Source organism: Mauremys reevesii, linkage group 3 (assembly GCF_016161935.1).
Source record: "Mauremys reevesii isolate NIE-2019 linkage group 3, ASM1616193v1, whole genome shotgun sequence".
Lineage (NCBI taxonomy): Eukaryota > Metazoa > Chordata > Testudines > Geoemydidae > Mauremys > Mauremys reevesii.
The window spans coordinates 110,400,520-110,422,828 of NC_052625.1; the positions used below are offsets into that span (position 1 = coordinate 110,400,520).

A 22,309-nucleotide genomic window follows, 5' to 3' on the forward strand; every position below is an offset into this window, starting at 1 on the left:
TGTGACTGCCACTGAAAATCAGCTCGCCTGCCATCTTCAGCACAGGTGCCAAAGGTTGCCTACCCCTGGACTAGATGATCATTATAGTCTTTGTCCTAAATTCTATAAATGTTGTGTAATGCTCACTTCTACTTTGCTACATGCTGCACACATGTGCACAAGCGCGCACACACACACACACACCTGTGCTGCTCCCATAGGTCTGTCTGTGGGTTTGGAGCACTGAATGATAGAATAACCAAAGAACATTTACACGGATGTGATTCCAGTGACCATGTGTCATGTCCCTTTTGCTGTGACGTTAACTTCGCAGATGTTCTTTGTAACCCTTCACAAAGTCTCAGGGTAGAAAAAGGACTAATATGTACTAAAGCCGCTGATCTGCGGATTCAGCAAATATGGTGAAGCAGCCTGTGTTTGTCAATGAAAAACTGGGAGGGAACGGTAGTGTCAGCTGCTTCTCCCGCGCGGCTAATGAGCGGGTTTAGGGTGGGCTGAGGCTGAGCATACTCACTAACAACATCTGAAGCTGCTGCCTTAAATCTGCTCTCCGCTGCGGTTAGGATCTCTTCCCTGTGCAAAGCCGGGATAGACAGAGGGACAGTGGTACTCTGGTGAAGCTACCTTGGGGCTGCGATATCCAGGATCCCTCGCTATGGATAGCCAGGAAGCAGGGATCCAGGAGACTTTGCAAACCCCAGGTGGGAGTAGGAGAGTTTGTCTTTTAGATCCTGCTCTCTCTAACCTTTTGGGTTGCGGGTGTCTTCCCCTCTCGCCCCCCAGGGAAATTGGGTGACTACTTCACCCAAGCATTGTCTGAACGCTTCTGAAAACCCCGGCTGACTTCTTCTGTTTAGGTTAGTGGTTTGCGTTTGTTTAAGGTGGGACCTGATTTTTCGGAGTAACTGCAACTTTGGGGGCAGGTGACCCGTTTTGTCTGCACTTTTATTATTTTTGTAACTAAACTCTGCACATCAGAAGAATTTAAAACTACACTAAGATCACACTCTGATACTTCTTGCCTTTCATGTTTACATCTCTCACTGTTGAAATTAACCCATTTCATCCTCTTTTCCGGGGTAATGTGTTCAATGGGCTTTTTGTCTTTATGTGAAGTCTAGCTAAAGCTCAGCAGGAGCTTTTTGTCTTTTATAAAGGCTATGAAGGGATGAACTTGAAGGTTTCTTGCTGGCTATTTTAAAAACTCTGACTCTAATTGCGACCCTAGCTAAATAACGGAAAGATTTGCTAGTGGAGCCTGAAGCCAAACCTGTTAAATAACTATCTTACTGCACCTTGGAAAAAGAGCAAAAGAGTATCTTTGATTTTCTGGGAACTCTCTTCTGGCTTCAACCTCATTCTGGAGTGCAAAATATTAGGAACACTTGAAATCTACACCTGGAGGAGTGGTGAGAAAGAAAGGGAGTAAATTTTAAATACTATCTATTGCAAACCTTCTTTGAAGGATACAAAGAGCTGGTAGATGACTTACACTTGTATCTTAAATGTTTCTTACATCTTTATTTGTAAGCTGATTGTTTCTGGGTCTCTGGGCTGTAAAACAAAGTGTTTGTGAGGGATGAAGTGCAGACTTTTTATAGCATATTAATACTGTGTAGCCAAAACACTGCAACTATGTGAGAGTGGCAGTGGCAGATTATTTTGCAGCATCAATGACAAGCTGTGGAGAGACCCTGGGAGACTCTCAAAAGTCAAATGGACTCTGGGTGCAAGAGGCTATACTGATAGGGTTGTGGGGAGGGCTTCACTTAGGCTATGTCTATGCTGCACTTTCCTCATTAAAACTCTTATCTCTCAGGGGTGTGGAAAAAAACAACTTATTGGGGGTGCTTTTATTTTGTCAAGAAGAGTGGCGACTCTGCTTACCTTACAGCCGTAACACGGCTTGTAAGCTGTGCAGTGTAGACATAGCCTTGTAAAATGGTGCAGTAATACATTCGGAAATGGTGGGTTTTATGGCTTTTAATGGCAGAACATAGACTCATAGACTCAGGGGTGGCTCTAGGTATTTTGCCGCCCCAAGCACGTCAGGCAGGCTGCCTTCGGCGGCTTGCCTGCGGGAGGTCCCCGGTCCCGCGTATTCAGTGGCATGTCTGCAGGAGGTCTGCCGAAGCCATGGGACCAGCGGACCCTCCGCAAGCATGCTGCTGAGAGCAACCTGCCTGCCGCCCTCACGACGACCGGCAGAGCGCCCCCCGTGGCTTGCCGCCCCAGGCACGTGCTTGGCATGCTGGTGCCTGGAGCCACCCCTGCATAGACTCTAGGACTGGAAGGGACATCGAGAGGTCATCGAGTCCAGTCCCCTGCCCTCATGGCAGGACCAAATACTGTCTAGTAAATTCCCTTTTCCTGACCCATAGGTTTAGGTTACTAATTCTGAATTCCTGGAGGGCCCATCTCTTGTAAACGGACAGCTTGAAGTTGTACCTAATACAAATATTTGTAGTTCTAGAGAATGGCAGACCAGAAGTTCCCAGTGAAGAGTCAAGCAGATTTACCAGAGATCAGCTCTTCACAATGGCAGCAACAGGTTGTTTAAACTTCAGTTCAATGATTTGCTATTCGATCCTGGGGCCCTTTTTTCCAAGAGAGGTAAATCAATGTACAGCTCTGCAAACTATTATTCAAATTACCTGCATATTTTGTAGATTTTTTTTTTAATCAGAAATTACCTTTTTTTATAAAGTTATCAGATTTATATTTCAGCATCACCCTTAGAGGCTACATGTGAGCTCAGGCCCCTATTGTGCCAGGCGCTGTAAGAGACTGTTCCTGTCCCAAAGCACTTACAGCCTGTTTTAGATGAGGCAGACAAACTGTAGAGAGAGGTGAAGTGATTTGCCCAAGGCCTCTTAGCCGGTCAGTAGGAAAACCAGGAATAAACCCCAGGTCTCTTGACTCCATTCCAATACCTTATCTTCTGGATCACTCTCTTCTCTCCCCTCCCCCATCCACCTATGACTTCCCCCTCAGTCTTTCCCAGGTTAAAGTTTGCCAGGCTGGCAGATAGGAAAATCACCTTTACTGTCATATTAAATTGAGCAAACTTGATGTGCAAGTTGAGGAAAAATAAATGTATGTGGAGCCCCATGACACTTCAGAGTAATCATTTTAGAGCAAATCTATTGCTCAGACAGGGAGAGGCAGGCCCTGGTAGGGTGACCAGATGTCCTGATTTTATTGGGAGTGTCCCGATATTTACTTGTTTGTCCCATGTCCTGACCGATGTTCGGGATGCGAATTGTCCCAATATTTTGTACTCCAGCACAACTCAACTCACTACCCCAATTCTGCCCCCTTCCTGCCCCATTGGATCCCTCCCCAAATCCCTGCTCTGGCCCTGGCCCTGCCTCTTCCCCAAGCACACTGCATTCCTCCTCCTCCCCCCCCCGCCTCGCTTGCATGAATCAGCTGTATGGTGGCGGAAGCTCTGGGAGGGAGAAGCAGGATGCGGCAGCCAGCTCAGGGGAGGCAGAGGTGAGCTGGTGCAGTGGGGGGAGGGGGGAGGAGCTGCTGGTGGGGGCTCAGCCCCCACCAATTTTTCCTATGCTCCAGCAGCCTTTTTTTTTTTTTGGTTGCTCCACTGGTGATGACCCCCCCCCCCCAAATCCCAATATTTCATGTCTCTCATCTGGTCACCTTAGGCCCTGGTCAGTTAGCCAGATCATCCCCACCTGGGGCAATGCCTAGAAGAGAGGGCTAAGGGTTTTCCCCTCGAACATTCCAGTGTTCTGCCCACCTGCTGCATGGAGTGATCTTCAAAGCTTGCCCCCAGATGCTACATAGCCACCAAGATCTAAGAGAGGCCAGTGCTCCCTGTGCAGAGGCCTTGTACCTCTAGTGCTGGAATCACCCTAGTTTTCTTTCCCTCTGGCAGTGTAGTTCTACTGGAAAGGAAAAGTACAGTGACAGACCATATTACCTCTTCCCAGGTAACTTCTATAAGACCAGGGGAGAGATGTGGTCATCTTCCCCTTGCCCGGTCCACACCTTTTCCTCTGCATGGATCCCAAATTTTCAGGGTGTCCTCTGTGGCATCCTGGGATCTGGGGGGTAGGGGAACCATGCTGTGGAGACAGCAGAATCCTTCATTTGCCCCTTCCGTGCAGGGGGGATGAGGTCTGTGCACACCAGGTTCCATCTGTGCATGGACTTAGGGAATGTGTTCTGTCCCTGGGTAAGGTCCTACTAGCTGACCTGTAGTGCAACACAGCAACTTAGAATTTCCATCCTTCACACCTGCTTCCACTTGTAATAGATGCTGCTTCTGCATCACCACTGAATTGTGGTGCCAGGTGATTTTAAATTGCTGTAAAGATGTAAGACTTGATTAAAAGTATTTTACCTAATGCTAATGTTTTCCTTTGTGAACTGAGGTCCCTCTCTTTTTTTTTTTTTTTGGTCCATGTTCTAAGTCTGGCTGTCATGGTGTTTCCTTTTACAGGCAGAGAAAAAGGGTGCCAGTGATACAGTTGTTGGACTGATTTTTGGATGCTTTGCTTTATCTAATTTCTTGACTTCTTTAATAGTAGGAAATTATGTAAGTATTTTTACAGTTTTCAGTACTGACTTAATTATGGAATAGGACCTAAACTTTATGCAGAGCCTGGTCCAAATAAACGAATTTGACTGCTGACATATATAAATTTGCTCTTTTAAGCAAGTGAAAAGATACATTGACATAATAATGGCCATGCTGGGTCAGACCAAAGGTCCATCTAGTTCAGTATCCTGTCTTTCAACAGTGGCCAATGCCAGGTGCTTGAGAGGGAATGAACAGAACAGGTAATCCTCAAGTGATCCATCTGCTGCCGCCCGTTCCTGGGTGTTTAGTGGTCAGGAAAAACTAATTATGTGCACTCTGAGACTCACTCCATACTCTAGTAAATGTATTTGTTGTCTTCCTATTTTCCAGTTACTTTTACAGACATCCATGCTCTTCAATTACAACACAGAATACAAAGTGTGCAGTGCTCACTTTATATTTTGGATTACAAGTATTTGCACTGTAAAAATCAAATAGTATTTTTCAATTCACCTAATACAAGTACTGTAGTATAATCTTTTTATCACAAAAGTTGAACTTACAAATGTAGAATTATGTACCAAAAAACAAAACAATGCAAAAATTTTAGAGCTTGGAAGTCCACTCAGTCCTCCTTGTTCAGCCAATTGCTCAGACAAACAAGTTTTTACACTTGCATGAGCTAATGCTGCCCTCTTCTTATTTACAATGTCACCTGAAACGAGTGCATTCTCATGGCACTGTTGTAGCTGCCATTGCAAGATATTTACATGTCAGATGCGCTAAAGATTGATATGTCCCTTTATCGGGGCTGGCTCTACCATTTTTGCTGCCCCAAGCATGCCCCCCCCCCCAAAAAAAAGCTGTGGGACTGTGCTGCCCCAAGAATGGACGGAATGCTACCCCTTAGCATGTGCCGCCCCAGGCACGTACTTCCTCCACTGGTGCCTGAAGCCGGCCCTGCCCTTTATGCTTCAATTGCTATTCAAGAGGATATGCATCAATCCAAAGCAGTGCAGACAGACGCATGTTCATTGTCTGAGTCAGATGCCACTAGCAGAAGGTTGGTGTTTTTTTTGGTGGTTCGGGTTCTCTAGTTTCCACATCGGAATGTTGCTCTTCTAAGACTTCTGAAAGCATGCTCCACACCTCATCCCTCTCAGATTTTGGAAAGCACTTCAGATTCTTAAACCTTGGGTCAAGTGCTGTAGCTATCATTAGAAATCTCACATTGGTACCTTCTTTGCATTTTGTCAAATTTGCAGTGAAAGTGTTTTTAAAATGAACAAAATGTGCTGGGTCATCATCTGAGACTGCTATAACATAAAGTATGTGGCAGAATGTGGGTAGAACAGAGCAGGGGACATGCAATCCTCCCTCAAGGAGTTCAGTCACAAAAAAAAAAGCGTTAATTATATTTAACAAGTGTCATCCATATGAAAGCATGTCCTCTGGAATAGTGCCCAAAGCATGAATGTTTATCATATCTGGCATGAAAATACCTTGTAATGCCAGCTAGGCCGGCTCCAGGCACCAGCGAACAACGCAGGTGCTTGGGGCAGCCAATGGAAAGGGGCGGCATGTCAGTGGTCTTCGGCAATTTGGCAGCGGGTCCCTCAGTTTCTTTCTGAGTGATGGACCCGCCGCCGAGGAATGAAGCAGCATGGTCGAGCTGCTGCTGATCACAGCCTTTTTTTTTCCCGCCGCAAGGGGCAGCAAAAAAAAACCTGAGCCGGCCCTGATGTCAGCTACAAAAGTGCCATGCACATGCCTGTTTTCATTTTCTAGTGACATTGTAAATAGGGCAGCATTATCTCCTGTAAATGTAAACAAGCTTGTTTGTCTGAGCAATTGGCTGGACAAGAAGTAGGACTGAGTGGACTTTGTTTTGTTTTTGAGTGAAGTTATGTAACAAAACAAAATCTACGTTTGTAAATTGCACTTTCACAACAGAGATTGCACGACAGTACTTATGAGGTAAATTGAAAAATACTATTTTTACAGTGCAAATATTTGTAATAAAAATATACCCTTTGATTTCAAATACAACACAGAATAAACATATATGAAAATATATATAAAAACATCCAAAATATTTAATAAATTTCAATTGGTCTTCTATTTAATGGTGCAATTAAGTGTGATTAATTGCCATTTTATTTTTTAATTTCAATTAATTTGTGAGTTAACTGCAATTAGTGGACAGCCCTAGTCAAAACTGTGGCCAGAATATGCTGTAATCAAAAAAAGTTCTCCTGTCTGCTCTCTTTTTGGAGTATCTTCTTCCAATTTCAATTTTGCCTGTCTTTTTGTGACTAGTACTCAAAGATTTGAGAAACACCTTGTTAGTCTTTTTTCAAAACTGACTTTTTTCTCCCCCTTTGCTGCAGTGATTGCAGTCTGGCCAGTCAGTGGGCATGGAGCTAAACCGTGCAAGAAAACATTTTAGAGTTGGAAAATGACTTCTAGGTTCCCACCTTAAATATGGCTATCAAATATAGTTCTTAAGCTAGTGTACAGGCTGCTTTAAGGCTCTAGCTATACTTTTAACACACTTACAACACTTTTTAAAATTTTTATTTTATTTTACCCCTTCCTTTTTGGGGGGGGAGGCAGGGGGGAGGAAGGAATAGTACTTGAAAATATTTTTCAATGAAAGTGGCATTAGACCTCTGTTTCCAGTGGGAAGTCCCTTCAATTTACAAGAAAAAAGAATAAAAGCCCTTACAACAGACCACTGGGGTGAAAGTAAGGCAGTACAAGCTGGTACAGTGTACTGGTGAAAAGTTGCCACCGATAACAGCCTGTACAGCTGCCTCTTTAAAGCAGTGCCATGGCAAAGGACCCTGCTTAAAGTGAGGCCCCTTTTGCCCTCTCCACCCTCCCCTGGTCTGCTGATGGGGCGGGGAGGGGGGTGGGAAGGAGCAGCTGCCCCGGGGCCGGTGACTTGGGCTCTGGCTATCATTACTGTGCATGTGTGTGACTTCTCATCTGCAAGGTAAGTGAGTGGGGGCTGTGTGAAGCACACAACTTCCCACTAATGGAAGAGACAAGTGGGTAGCCTGTAGCAATGATCAGACATCTGTGTTTCACTGAAAGCAGGACAAACCACTGGCTTCAGTAAAACACGCTGCAGTACAGGGACTGGTTCTCCAGCCCTGAACAATCCAAAGAAACTGAAATGTGTGCTCATGGAAAGGGAGGGTTAGAATGCAATAAGAAGCCACACAGAGTTATATTGTTGAAGGTGACCTGGCCAGAGGCTGCGCCCCCAGCCATCCATTTCCTAGCTGGCAGAGTCTGTAGTGAAAGCAGGCCACGCTGTCTTGCCTCTGGCATTTCTGAGAATGGGGAGAAGTGAAGTGCATTCCCTACCTCAGAGATGGTAACTAGTTTCTTTTAAACTGGCTTCCATGACAGAATGATCTTTTCCCTGAATAATTAGCCTTTCACAGATCCTGTGTTTACTGCCTCTGGTGCTTATATGCCCTGAGCTGCATACCTTGTTGTCTTGGATTATCTATCGAACAGACTAGCAGCTGAGCAAATGGAAACAGCCATTTTAGTCAGCTCCCCATTGCCTACCTTAAAGCACCATTACTGCCTGCTATAAGCAATGCTGGATGTATGTGAGTCACTCTATCTAATCGATATAAGAATGCTGGTGCATTCTGCCACTGTACAGAGGCTACAGCAAATGGCAGTGACAGTTAGCTCTAGCAGTGACTTACCGTTGGGGGGGGGAAAAGTAGGTTAAGTCACTTAACCATTTAGAATATTTTTAGGTTTGGTTACAAGCTAAATGTGCGGGGAGTCTGATTCTCTGCCTTTGTTCTGTCAGTGATTTTTTTTCTAGAGCATGCACACAGTGTTTTTGATTTCATAACAAAACTCTCCAAATAAACTTCCTTGATTAAAAATGGACTGGAAATAATTAAAATGTAACATTTATTCTTGACCAATTGCAGCTTGTACAAATTGGAGCCAAATTCACGTTTGTGGCTGGGATGTTTGTCTCAGGATGTGTTACAATTCTGTTTGGGTGAGTGTGTTTTCTTGTTTCTAGTGTGAAATTTGCATTGTGTGTTTTTTTTGGGGGGGGGGTGTTTGTTTTTTGACTCAGGGCTAGGAGTCAAAAGACCTCAGCTCTGTTTCTGACACTGGGCCAATGACTTAACCTCTCTGTCTTAGTTTTCCTCCTCTGTAAAGTGAGACTAATACTTGCCTAACTCCGGGGGCTGTAAGGTTTGTTTAGCACTCTGAGACCCTTGGCTGGAAGATACTAATTAGCAAATTGCATTTATGGCTATTGGAAAAACCTCAAGTATGGTAATAAGTACATACAAAATCTAGCTCATAAAATGGGACTTTTAATTATTTTAAATCCGTTTGGAAATTGGAAACTTTGTCTGGCAATTGTAAGGTCTAAGGCACTAATTTCTGATTATGTAGGCTTTATTTTTAAAAAGTGTCTATTTCACAATGCTGTGAAATAGTGAAATCAAGTTCAGCTTTGTGGGGATGCTGCTTGGCAAAACAATGAGGAGCAACTGAGGAAGGCCCTGGAGTTTTTCACAGGGGAGAAGGATGCTGTGCTGGCCCTCTGCCCCCAAAGGGGGTGGAGGAGTTGGAGAAGGGCTAGAGATTTTCACTCTCCTTTTCCAGTTCAAGCACTAGGGGTATGTCTGGACTGCATTGTCAGCCTGGGTCTGTAGGATCTGAGACTGCAGACTCAGTATCTTTTGCATCCACACTGCATCATGAACCAGGGCTTACAATTTCTGGACCTGGGTCTTGCAATCATGCTGACACATCCATACTGTGCTATACTGACCCCAGTCAAACATTATTCTTGGGACATATTCCGGGCATCCTAGTGCATCCTCTAGCTGTAGCCATTCTAGGCCTTGTTTCACTGTGTATTGTGGGAAAACTTGACTGTCCAGTCTATGGCACTTGACTGGAAATTGTCTCAACCTGCCAACACATCCAGCTGAGCCATCTTTGGGTCTACACACTCCCAAGAACCAGAGTCACAAACATGGGTGAAGCACCATTGGAAGAGCTTGCACTTTCCCTCCCATTTCAGGAAATGAGAGAGTGCTCATGAGATGCTGGTAGATATTTCGACAGTGTTTTGGGGGGGAGGGGGGGATGGTCCCTACTGGAGACACCTCTCAGAGAGGAATACAGATGTAGCAGACTCCAGCTGGTGGGTGCTCTTAATGATTCTTGCTATAGCTGCAGATTTCCCCCATATGTTGACTGGTGCTTCTGGATCAGGGCCATGAGAACGGACTAATGGGATCAGATCACATGGACCTGGGATGCCAGCAGTGGCTCCAGAACTTTCACATGAAGAAGCAGGTGTTTCTGGAGCTTTGTCAGCAGCTTGCCCTGACACTCCAGCATCAGGACACATGTGAGGGAGCCAAGCTGGTCCAGAGCAAGGTTGCTATAGCCATCTGAAAGAAGCTCTATCCCTGACTGCTACACATCCATGGCTAACCAGTTGGCAAGTCAATGGTAGGAGTTGTGCTGGTGGATGTTTGTGTGGCAATTGGAACTGAGATTTACCCAAAGGTTAGTGGGCATAAACAAAGTCCCTGAAATAATTTTGAGAGAATGGGCTTTCCAAACTGCACTGGGGCATGGATGGGACTCGTGTCCTTAGTTTGATCTCCTCAAGGAGTACATGAGTGCATGAACTACAAGTGATACAACTTGATCATGGAGGCCCTGGTTGACCACAGAGGCTAAATCATGGATGCCAACATGGGCTGTTCCAGCAAAGTGCATGGTGCCAAGGTTTTCTGCAGAATAGGACTTTACCTTCATGGACAGGCTGGGACTATTCCCACCAAATGAGATGGTAATAAATAGAGTAACTGTCCTCCCTGTTCTAGGGAACTCCATGTACCCCTTATGGCTTCTGAAACAGTACCGTGATCTCAGAAGGCCTTGCAAAAGAAGGTTAATTACACCTTCCGTAGCTGTAGAATGGTGGTTTGAAATCCTGCTATAGCTGTTTACTGGATCATTTGGATGCTAGAGTTATGCTGTCCATTATTGTGGCTTGCTGTGCTCTTCACAAAGTGAAGCCATTTCTTCAGGTGTGCACTCAGGCTTTTAATGGATTGCTAGACCAGTACACCTATTATAATGGAATCAGGATCCACGTGTGCCATGGAAATCAGGGATGCTTTGTGGAGCCACAATGTGGGCTTGCCTCGCCCCATGGATGAGGGGGAATAGTAAGTGTGAATATATGCTTATAGTAATGTGAAATATCATCTGTGGTGGGATGGATCCCATTCACACTTCCATTACCTCTGGGGGATTCTTAATGAATTTAAATGTATGGATGCAATGGAATATATGGTCTTTTCTATGCTTTTTTTTTTTTTTTAAAATCTTTACTGTAAAATGGGCATGTACTTCAGCCCACTGTTTTTGGATTGCTGTTATGTAGTCAGCTTTAGTAAAGGTAATAAACAGCTGTCATGACATCTTTGTGCAAACAAAACACTTTAATTCTAGACATGGTTTTAATAAAAACTGAAAATATTAAAAACTACAAGCCAGCCCAGCTACCATCAAACTCCTAATACGGGGGGTGGTGGGGAGAATTGCAAAAAAAGTGAATGGTGCTCATTAAATCACTGCCAAAAAAGTGAACAATTGTGACATAGACTCATTAGTGGCTGACTGCTTTGTGTCAGTGACTCTTATCTGACCTGTCCAAGTCACTACACCTAACAGGTTGCTGTCATAGTATTTGTCTTTTAAAGAAGATTGTGTGAGATGTCAAATAACAGCTTATACCGTACTGGTCATTCTAAGCACTGTGAGATGCATCTGCAGGTATTTTTCTCAAGAAGTTGTATGTATGTACTAAAAATGTTTAAAATATGTAACCATTATGTTGAAAATGTTACTAGGCAGGGTTAATAAACTAGTTTCTCTCAGACAAAGGAATATTGACTTACCAGTGTGCCTACATGAAAGCCAAAACACAATGGGAACTACATCCGCATGCAAGTCACCAGGAAAAGCCAGGTGTGTGGGGAGATGAGTAATCAGCGTGAGAAGATGTTGGAGACTTAAAGCAAGGGAGGTTGTCTTGTTTTGATCCCAGACACAAATGAGTTCTGGGGAAACATAACGCGAAAACATTTTGCCCATAACTGAGGGAGCAAAATGGACAGTTCTTTTTGCAGCCATGGAAATTGGATCCTGGCCCTGGGGCTAGTGTTGCTGAGAGGTTGCTGTAGGCAAGAAACTTAGCATAGGTAAAGCTTTCCACCTGTTAAAAGTTTATTCATCTCTGAAAGTGTTTATACTTCTGTTTTATTTGTAACCAATTCCCCTTTCACCATCTTAACCAGTTTCACTTAAATCTGTCCTTAATCAATAAGCTTATTCTTGAGTTTATTATAAATTCATCTTAGTGCTTTTTTCAGTTCAGGATTCACACTTTACTAAATATAAAACAGGCTGGTGAGTATGCTTTCTTTGGAGACAGCCAACTTGATAATTTCTGTGAGTGCCCAGTGACAGGGTCTGGATATTACAGGGAATACTCTATTCTTGAAGGGAGCATGGGGATTAGAGTGTTAACCTGCAGGGTCAAGGGAAAGGCTGGCAGAGCTTCTCAGGAGATTGATTGTTTGGGTGGCTAACAGACTGGCAAGACAGTGGTGCTAAACTGGTGCCAGCTCCCTAAGTCTGTCTCTCTCACTGAGACAGGTGGGTAGCTAATTGACTCATCCTGTACACTCCAAGAAGAAAACACTCCAGCTCTGTTTCACCAATTCTGAGTACCTCCTTCCCCAGTTCTTTGGCTTTTCTAGTGCATCATGTATGTACTGGCTGCTGCTACACAGGACTGGAAGAATGAATGGGATACATGTGTCCATTCCAATTAGTGTTCATGCCTTGGGGGCATGTATTACCCGATCACAGAATGTGGTGGGGCTCAGGGGGTGGGACTGGAGCAGGAGGTACAGAGGTAAGTGGGGCTGGAACCTTCAGTCTCACTTCCCTGAGCACAAGCAGCTTCCCTAACCTTTCTGCTGTACTTGAATTTTCTCCCTCAAGTGTTGCTTGGGCTCCAGAAATGATGCTGCCAATCTCCCCTAATGTGCTGCAGCCTCTCTTGGTCTGTCAATCTACCATACATCTTCCTCCCATTAGTCATGAGCAGCAATATCAGTTTTATCCAGGATGTCCACCATTAATTCTTCTTGCCTGCTTCCTCCTTGACTGCTGTAGCAGCATACGGCCCTCCCTCCCTGACCCCCAAAGGGTCCTGCGTGACTGACTGCCCTGCAGAGGTGAAAGGGTTGGCAAGACAAATGAAAGAACATATTGTCTGAGTATTTCAAAAAGTTTGACTTCATCTGTAGTGAAAGTCAAGGTCAAAAATGGTACTTTGGGTTTTATTCTGAGGAAAAAGAAGTTGGTTTTCTGACACTGTTGGGAATTGAGCAGAAAGCAATCATGTTAGGATAAGGTCTGATTTACAAATCAATTCAAATTATTTCTAAAATTCCAGTCCATTTTTTCAGTTATGGTGGAAGAAGGGGGACCGCTTGCCATGGTTTCATAATCCTTTTAGACTTGTTGGTCAGGCATTACACATCTATGAGTGGAAGGGGTTAGTGACCTACAGAGGAGGCCCTAATAAGCATGCCCTGCACTGAAATGTGATCACCTGTTTGGAGTTTATGCTCCAGGAAAAGTTTGCAGTCATTAATAACTGGGACTGTATGGAAAATGTGTGGGGAAATCAACAGGATCCAGAGTTCACTTGCAGATCTAGTGAAGCCTCCCTGAAAGCTCCCTGCAGTCAGGCAATGACCCCAGTGCAGCTTAGGCTTACAATACAGCCCCCATGGTTACATACAGACACCCCAGGTCAATTTGGATTCCTTGTATCGCACGCACACACGCCTGGACTCCACATAGATGTCCATAGCCTAAATAACTTTTTACCCCTCTCCCCATATTCAGATAATAGCTCAGTAAAAGGGATTGAAAAGCACTTCTTCCCCCCCCTCCCCGCCAACATCTTTTTGGACTTGTAATACAGGACTCCTGGAGTAAATATAACCCAGGTGCATTTTGGACAGTTATGTTCTCTCGTCCCTCCCCCCCCCACCATATCTCCATTATAGTTTAGAGTAATTGGACAGGCAGCTTGGCATGGTCCAGTGGTGCTGATTTGTATGGCATTGTGTACTATTAGTAAAAGGCTCTTTATCTCCACAATGCATCTTTGGGACAAGGTGTGTGTGTGTGTGTGTGTGTGTGTGTGTGTGTGTGTGTGTGTGTGTGTGTGTGTGTGTGTGTGTGTGTGTGTGTGTGTGTGTGTGTGTGTGTGTGTGTGTGTGTGTGTGTGTGTGTGTGTGTGTGTGTGTATATTTAGTAAAAATTTCATCAGAACTGCTTAACTTTGTTTTCACTTCCCGGAATCCATTTTGAATTCCATATGGTGGCTGGGGGTGGAGGTAACATTAGGGTCCTGGCATGTGTTCCACCTTTAGCGGATACGTGCTGCTATCCCTGGTGATGATTTCATTGGGGCATAAGCCAAAATTGACTCTTCCCTATATTAACAAAAATGTTCTGCCACCATGTTTACTAGGTTCTGATGCTTCCAGTTCTGCTGCGGGCTGCTCCCTGGGGCATCTTCAAACAGCTCCTCTCAGCATGGACTCAGGATGTGCTGTAGCAGCTCACTATGCAGAACCTCCTCAGGGACTGGCATGAGTAGCAAAATCCTTCCTGTGCTTGATCTGATGGCGGCTGGTTTTGCTCTGTGTTGCCTGTGACTCAGGGCTTACAAGGGTGCAATCCCTGCTCAGCACATTGTCACGCACCACCATAGACTCAGTGAGATGTTCAGTTCCCATTACCCCATCAAATTCCTCAGAGAAGAGGCAGAGAGTTCCCAGAGGTGTGGTTGTTTATCCCTGACTTTGCAGTAGTTGGTCTAGAGTCACTTTAAAAGCAACAAAGAATCCTGTGGCACCTTATAGACTAACAGACGTTTTGCAGCATGAGCTTTCGTGGGTGAAAGCATCTTGCATCCGAAGAAGTGGGTATTCACCCACGAAAGCTCATGCTGCAAAACGTCTGTTAGTCTATAAGGTGCCACAGGATTCTTTGTTGCTTTTACAGATCCAGACTAACACGGCTACCCCTCTGATACTAGAGTCACTTTGTTCACTCTGAGCATTGATCAGCTGAGTGGTGGATCCCCAATGCTGTAAGCTTCTCCAACCTTTCCTGGTACACATGGTCATTTCTGGTACTTTTGCTGAAGTCAGATAGCTTGCTTGTCTTGCATTAGAGATCAGCCAGATTCCGGTTAATTTTCCGAGGCTGGCTAGTACCCATGGCCAGCCACAAGAAGTCATCCTACAGCAAGTGTGCTAACACAGGAGATGGTTAACTGTGTTCCCAGTTCAGAGGCCAGCATGGGAAGGAAGGGTTGCTTCCAGTTTCTGGGAATCAAGTAGGTAGTTCTGAGCTAAAAGGGCCAAGAAACACTGGCCCAGAGGACTGGGGGACAATGTTGACAAGCTGTCCAGCCATGACCCTGGGAAGCCAGGGTTGAGCTGCATCCACCCTGCAAAAAGACAGTTGGAACCTGAATCTCCGAAGGACTCAGGCTCAGACCCTCCCCTCCCCCCCACACCCTTTTTCACCCATGTCCTAGGAGCTGGGTCTGAGAGTCCAAGTCAGAATATTTGTGTGTGGATGCTAAGGGAGGTCTGGGCTCAAACCTGAGTCTTAGCATGGATTTACAATGCACTATAGACATAGCTTTGATATATTAGAAGCTCCAGTATCTCTAATACATGCAAAAGCTGGAGCACCCAAGCAGGTCCTGGGACAGCACCTTCCACAGCACCTGAGAGTCAAAGTGGAACTGAGCTTCTCATCAGGACCCTATCCCTGGACTCTGATGGAGGGGGGAGAGCCTGCATTGGCTGATAGGTGTCTAAACTTTTCAAACTTTCTTTATGTGATAGGTAGGTAAGAGTTTTATTACCCATTTGACAAAGGGCAAGTGACTTGCCCTGTGCTTTGACCACTCGAGCATATTGTTTAAAACTATTATCGGTTTGGCTTGTTTCATTTTGTTTTGTTTCCTTGTTCTTTCAGTATGTTGGATAGAGCACCTGATGGATCAGTATTCATTGGTTTGTGTTTTCTGGTTAGAGTGATGGATGCCACAGGCTTTGCTGCAGCAGTGACAGCTTCATTTTCTATTCTTGCAAAGGCTTTCCCCAATAATATAGCTACAGTAATGGTATGTACAGAACTATACATTATAGCCAAATGTCAAGAATAAGTGTTTTTAATTACTCTCATCTTTATGCATTTTGCGTACCAGACAGCCACTGTAACCCTACAGCTCATGTCAGGTGTCTAATATAAGCTCCTCCAATTTAAAAAGCCTGACAAAAAAATCTCTAATTTGAATTAAAAACTATATATGCCTGGATGAATAAACATGATTCAGGTGCAACAAAAGTTATGCAGGTCCTGGAACAATGGAAGGAATAAAGAAGTAAAACTGAGCTCATTCAGTAACATATACAGGAGTGTTTTTAAAATAATAAAAACCTTGATGTCTTTCTGAGGATTAGGAGAGGAGGGATTTTTTTTTAAATTATATTCTTGTTGTGATCAGTTTACCAGCCTTGTTTGAAACATGGGTAGGAAAGCATTTTAAAATGCTTTCCATTTAATCTAGTCTTCGTGAAAACTGAATTCCTTATGACATAACACAACAAAGGGAAATGTCTTGGCTTATCATACAGCTTTCTGCTTAAGGATCAATCTGCTTTAACCAGGTGCTTCAGTGAGGAGTTAAACCATTACATTTGGGATTTTTTTATTCTAAGGTTCCTCCATTCTAGTGGGGACTGTTGCAAAGTGCCCTATGCTGTTGTGTCCAGCTGCATTGGTGATGGCTTCACTAGGAGTAGACACAAGGGAGGGCGTGCTGACCCAACTTTGCATGATACTAATGCTGTGCCCTTGCTTATAAAACAGCAAGCCAGTAGCAATGGGAGGAGGGATCTAAGAAGTGGATATGGCTGGAGACTTGGAGTAGGAATGGTGCTGCTGTTAAATTTAGATAGAAGTAATCATTTTTGGAGGGAGCGGGGGGTGGAGTGCGTGTGGGAGAACTAAATAAAAGTTTACTTTAAATCTTAAACCCTCCATCGCTTTATACAAGGCTCCAGTTCATAAAGGTGGACTTGCTGAACTGAGGCCTCTGTCACCTGTCAGTCTTGTTTCTCCATGAGAGAGATGTCTGCCCTTCAGTGTTATCTCTGAAATCCTGTGAAAATAACTAGAGTCATAGTTTGCTGTTAACACAGCAAAAATCTCAGAAGTAGACCACTCCAGCATTGTGACATAAAAAAAACAAACTGCCCTGTCCCCCCCACACCCCTTCCCAAAGCAAATTAACTCCAAGGAAACCAAGTAGACACCCAAGTCTGATGTACACTTAAGTTTTTTGCCCATATTTTAATTATGGGTGGCCTTTTAAACCAAAATAGTTATACTGGCAAAAGCCTTATGTAGACAGTTATACAGTGTAAATGTGATTTCTATCAGTGTAGTTTTTCTCCTTCCTGCATAGGAATAATGATGCTGGTGAAAGCACTACCCCTATAGTGCAAGCAGTACATCTTTCTAGTGTAGACATGCCCTTATGTGAGCTTTCTTGTCACTGTTCTATTACTTCCCAGTGGATATTATGGCTAACTACTTTTGTTTTTTTTTTTGTTTTTTAGGAAATCTTCTTAGTCTAAGTATAGGTTGATCCAATGATGTAACTGAAGGGTAGTCAATTATTTTTGTCAAAGTCCAGTTATTTTGGTCAAGGTATAGTCACGGTCCAGACTCCAGAGAAGAAAATAAATAAAAATATGAGAAATAGATTATTGGGCTCCATTCAAAAGCATCTGATGGTCTGGGTTTCGCCAGGGCCGGCTCCAGGCACCAACTTGGCAAGCAGGTGCTTCAGGGGGCCAAGGGGAAGGGGCAGCAAGTCAGGCTCTTCGGCAGCGGGTCCCTCAGTCCCTCTCGGAGGGAAGGACCTGCTGCCGAATTGCTGCCAAAGAAGAAAGCGGCGCGGTGGAGCTGCTGCCGATCGCGGCTTCACCCCCCCCCCCCCCGCAACCGCTTGGGGCAGCAAAAACCCTGGAGCCGGCCCTGGATTTGGCCTGTGGTCCACCTATTGACTACCTGATGGGGACTAATAGTATTGTAAGAGGAGACTAAGTCCACATAGGCCCCCTTCGTCCTATTTTTTTTTTGAGGTAGCCTCTGATAAAAGAAACCAAACTTAGTGGGTCAAGCATACCCATTTTGTGACTTGATGGACTTCATTAGATAGATACCAGGGCTGAACTTGACCAATTGTATATAGGTAGAAAAGTGCTTCAACTTAAGGCATTTTTCACCCAAGCCCCAAAGAAGTAATTTGATGATGATGATCTGCAATATGCTTACGAAATTACAGTAGAACCTGAAGGGGAGAACTTAGTATTTGGGAAATGTAGTCACTTCATTGCTGGCCTCTCTGCAGATGTACTGGGTATATGGAGGTGTTTTGCCCCAGAAACTAGTTATGTTAGGCAGTACTTGAGTAGCTAATACCAAAATATAAGAACTATACTTGGTCCTGTCCTCTCTGTGCTGAAATAAGAGGATCAAATTGCTTTTACCTAAACAACTTTCCAGACTCCTTTTGCTGTCCTTGCATGTGAAAGTGGTTGTTGATGGATCTGATTTGTTCTAGCTCTTGATCAATGACACAGCCTCGCTTCTGTCTAACCAACCTCCTCACACTGGATGCTTCTCATAGGAAGTGATTTGTCTCCAGACACTTGCTGAAGAATTTGGATGCACCCAAAAATTAATGTTTGTTCTCTCTCTCTCTCTCTCTCTCTCTCTCCCCCTCTTTAGGGTAGTCTCGAAACATTTACAGGGCTTGGACTGGTGCTGGGCCCACCTATAGGTGGCTTTTTGTTCCAGTCCTTTGGCTATGAAGTCCCTTTCATAGTGCTAGGATGCATAGTGCTGATCCTGGTGCCTCTGAACATGTACCTCTTACCAAAATACGGTAGGCTCTTTTCCTTCTACTTCCTTTGATTAATATTTCAAATTTGAGATGGATGGATAGATACATATTCCAGTAAAATATTTTAATTCTTCATGTGTGCAACTATCTGTATGAGATTTCTGGAGCTGGATCAGGCATCAGAAATCTTATGGCAAAATTGCAACTGACTTTAATGTTGCAGGATCAGGTCCTTGTTGAACATACCTAAAAATCATGGATGCACATGGCTTGGAATGAACCAAATATCTTCTGTCCATCCCTGTAAATGCTAGCTTCCTCTGTTGCATTGAACTGCAGTGAGACTTTTCTACATGTGTCTCTTAGCTTTGGGACTGGAAATGATCAGTTGTCTTTGCTTAGTAGCATTTTGAGGCTAGTTGGAGTCTTACAGTACCAAGGACAAATGGATTCCTATGTATTGTGTTCATTATCTCTTGCATTGTGTGGAATACAAGGGAAAGAATCCAGCTGCATGCAGTACTTTTGAACTCTGATGCATTTTTGAGAGGAAAAGGTAGCTAGAAAGTAACTGTCGATATAATATGAACAGCCTAATATTAGAAGGTAGTCATCACCAGATTGCTGGAGGATAAAACTAATGGAACAGTTCAGATGTGATAACTTTGGAGGATAAGAACTGCATGGCTAAATACTTGAAGCTTTATAGAAAGCCCACAAGTGAGGGGATGGTAAATATAAAAAGAATCACGGGAGAGGAAGCACTACATATATAATAAGTATGTATCCTGCTTGCTACCACTACATGGGATATGCTGGTTAACCATTTGTCTGTCTTCAAAAGATGTTTATAGCTTGGATATAAATACTCAATTATGCAGCTTTGAATTCTGCAGTGTGGAAGTCATTATACAATAGTCCTAGGTTTTGATCTTGTAGATGATGATGCATATGAGTAGCAGTCTAATTGTGCACATGTTGAAGTGTGTGCAGGAGCGGGGCAATGGAACATAACTTAAAAATGAAAAGACATCACAATGGTACTTGAAATGTGTCTTGTCTAGAGTGCATATCCAAGGTGCAGGAAGCCTGATCGGGTAACTGCATGAATATGCTAATTGTCAGTTGTCAAACCAAATCAATCTTTTTTGTTTTGGTAGTGCATGTCTGAACTAGGAATACCATGAAAAGGGAGAACTTCCACATGTGGTTTTATGATGCACAATGTGTTAATTTTCTTTTACTGGCAAGGCCGGCTCTAGGCACCAGTGTTCCAAGCATGTGCTTGGGGTGGCACTTTCCAAGGGGCGGCGCTCCAGCCTCCTCCCCCACCCCCCCCCTTTTTTTTTTTTTTTTTTGCTTGGGGCACGAAAAGCCAGGAGCCAGCTCTGAACCAATATGTTCCCTGTCAGCTGAGACTTTCAGGCTGAGCAGGAACTGACACTGCAGTTCTGGCTTCTGTCGCTAGATGGTGCTCACGGCAGCCTGAGTTGCACAGGCTGGACTGCAGTTCAGGCTGCCCTGCCGCTGGAGAGCCAGAGCATCATCCCCCCCCCGGAGCTGCGGCTGCGAGAGGGGCTCAGCTCCGGGGGATGATGCTCTGGCTCCCCAGCGGCAGGGCAGCCTGAACTGCAGTCCAGCGTGTGGGTGAAGACCCGGGGAGGGAGGGAAGTGGGGCCCGGGATGCAGGGAGGGTCCTGGGGCCGCTCTGCTCGGAGTCTCCCCAGGGCGGTGCAGCGCGGCATTTCCCCGCCCGAGCGGGCTGGGCAGGGGGCGCGGATCCCGGCTTGCGCGCTGACAGGGCAAGTGGCTGGGCAGCCCGAGCTGCCACCACCCCTTCCTGCCCCCGGACCCAGCCCGCTGCTCACCTCCCCCGCCTCAGCCCCGTGCTGCCTGCCGTAGGTGGGGAGAGGCAGAGCCCAGCTCCGAGCGGGGCAGCAGATACTGCCCCGCCAGGCGACCCCCATGGCTCGGGCACCTGGGGGTCAGTGTCTGTCCTCTTGGCTCTGCCTGCACAGGGCTGGGGAAGCAGCTGTCAGTGCCTGCCCCTCTGAGCCCCCAGCACCCCTACACCTGCTCCTCCTGCCTGAACCCTCTTTACTAGATCCCCATCCCTTTCCGGGTACAAGGTTTGAGGGTTAGTCTCTATGCCTTCCATGTGCATTTGGAGCACTAAAGATGGGGTTGCGGGGGATGGGGGGGGAGGGTGCGATTTATACTAAAGTGAAATAAAAATAGGAGAAACAGTTTGATCCCCACTGCAAGTGTAAATGGGGATTGCTGTGGTGAATGAGGAGGTCATGTCTGGTGGGGAGCCCAGGGCGGGGGTGGCAGGAGGTTGGGGGCAGCCAAAAATTTTTTTTGCTTGGGGCGGCAAAAAACCTAGAGCCGGCCCTGTTTACTGGTCAGAATGAATTATTAGGTTATCTAGTTTGATCTTATGTAATGGCAAATGGTGTACTGTAGAGAGATGGCAGTATTTCATATTTTTGCCTATTCACTTAATAGGCAATAGCCCAATTACTTTAAATCTAAGATGAAAGCATTAAGTAGGAACATTTAAGTTCTGTTTTCTTCCTTTTTTTCCCTCTGTTCATTTGTCCAGCTTCCAAATTTCGAGGCTTTAAAAAAAAAAATCTGATCTCATAACAATGTCCAACCATGAGCTGTAACATTGTAAATTTTGCTTCAATTTGTTTGAGATTCCCACTGCTTTGAAGATGGTTGTGGGAGAATACTGAATCTTGGAAGCAAGAGAGTGGGTTATGAGCATATCAAATTAAACACAATCCATGCTACCAAAAGAACACAGTTTATTTTCTTTTCTTAAAACAGATGCACTCGCTACCAAGGATTCATTCTGGATGCTCGTTACCCTGCCAAAAGTTGTATTTCTCTGTTTTACTAGATTTTCACTAAGTGCGTGTTTAGGCTTTCTGGAGCCCACTATGTCACTGTTTGTTTCAGAGAAGGTGAGTCATCTTACTGTGCAACAGATGGGTTAATGAATTCAGCAATATGGAGTACTTTAATCAAAATATTTTAAAATCAATGTCCTAATAAATTCTATTTTATCAAATGTGCTTGTCATTGGCATTAGCTGAGCTTAATACTGTATTGTTGACTTGCCATTCAGAGTAATTTGATTTTCCGCAGTGCTGGGCACTAGCAGCTCCTATTAACTTCATTTGGAATTATGGGTACTCAACAGCTATGAAAATCCATCCCTTGCTCTCTTTAATATGTTCTCCCCACCCCACCCCCCTTGGTTTCCAGTTGCGTAAGATCCTTCCCTAAGGTATTGAAACTGACTGCAACTCTCCCTTTCATGCACCCCTGTCTATCAGATAAAATGAGTAAATGCTTTGTCTGTGGGATAATAGTGTGACAGAACATTGTCCTAAGCAAAAGCATCTTATTTTGGGGTTAAGCTGTTTAGGCTCCACCTCTGCTTGTAACAACACAAAACACTTAAACTGTTTCAACAGTCTGTTCTGAAGACACTATCTTGGCCTTGTCACTTATCCATTAAGATGGATAAGTGACACTTGTTTGTATGCTTGCATGACATGCTGCAATAAAGTGCATGCTAACAAAATCATTAGGTATGTATTAATGTTGTTGTCATTGTGTTTCCCCATCAGGGA

The 22,309-nt window shown here is 44.6% G+C and overlaps 1 protein-coding gene across 8 annotated transcripts in view; it reads left to right on the plus strand.

Annotated features, from left to right (window-relative positions):
• Positions 1–493: 493 nt before the first annotated feature.
• The window catches only part of LOC120400117 (MFS-type transporter SLC18B1-like), a 41,907-nt gene continuing 20,091 nt past the window's right edge, over positions 494–22,309 (plus strand). Inside the window, exons 1-7 of one of the 8 annotated variants that reach the window (XM_039528502.1) lie at positions 494–701; positions 2,468–2,613; positions 4,466–4,561; positions 8,515–8,588; positions 15,722–15,869; positions 18,548–18,704; positions 21,498–21,634. In XM_039528502.1, the coding sequence (XP_039384436.1) occupies positions 656–701; positions 2,468–2,613; positions 4,466–4,561; positions 8,515–8,588; positions 15,722–15,869; positions 18,548–18,704; positions 21,498–21,634 (804 nt within the window). In that variant the 5' untranslated portion in view covers positions 494–655. The other 7 variants (XM_039528500.1, XM_039528503.1, XM_039528505.1 and 4 more) reach the window with 7 other exon arrangements.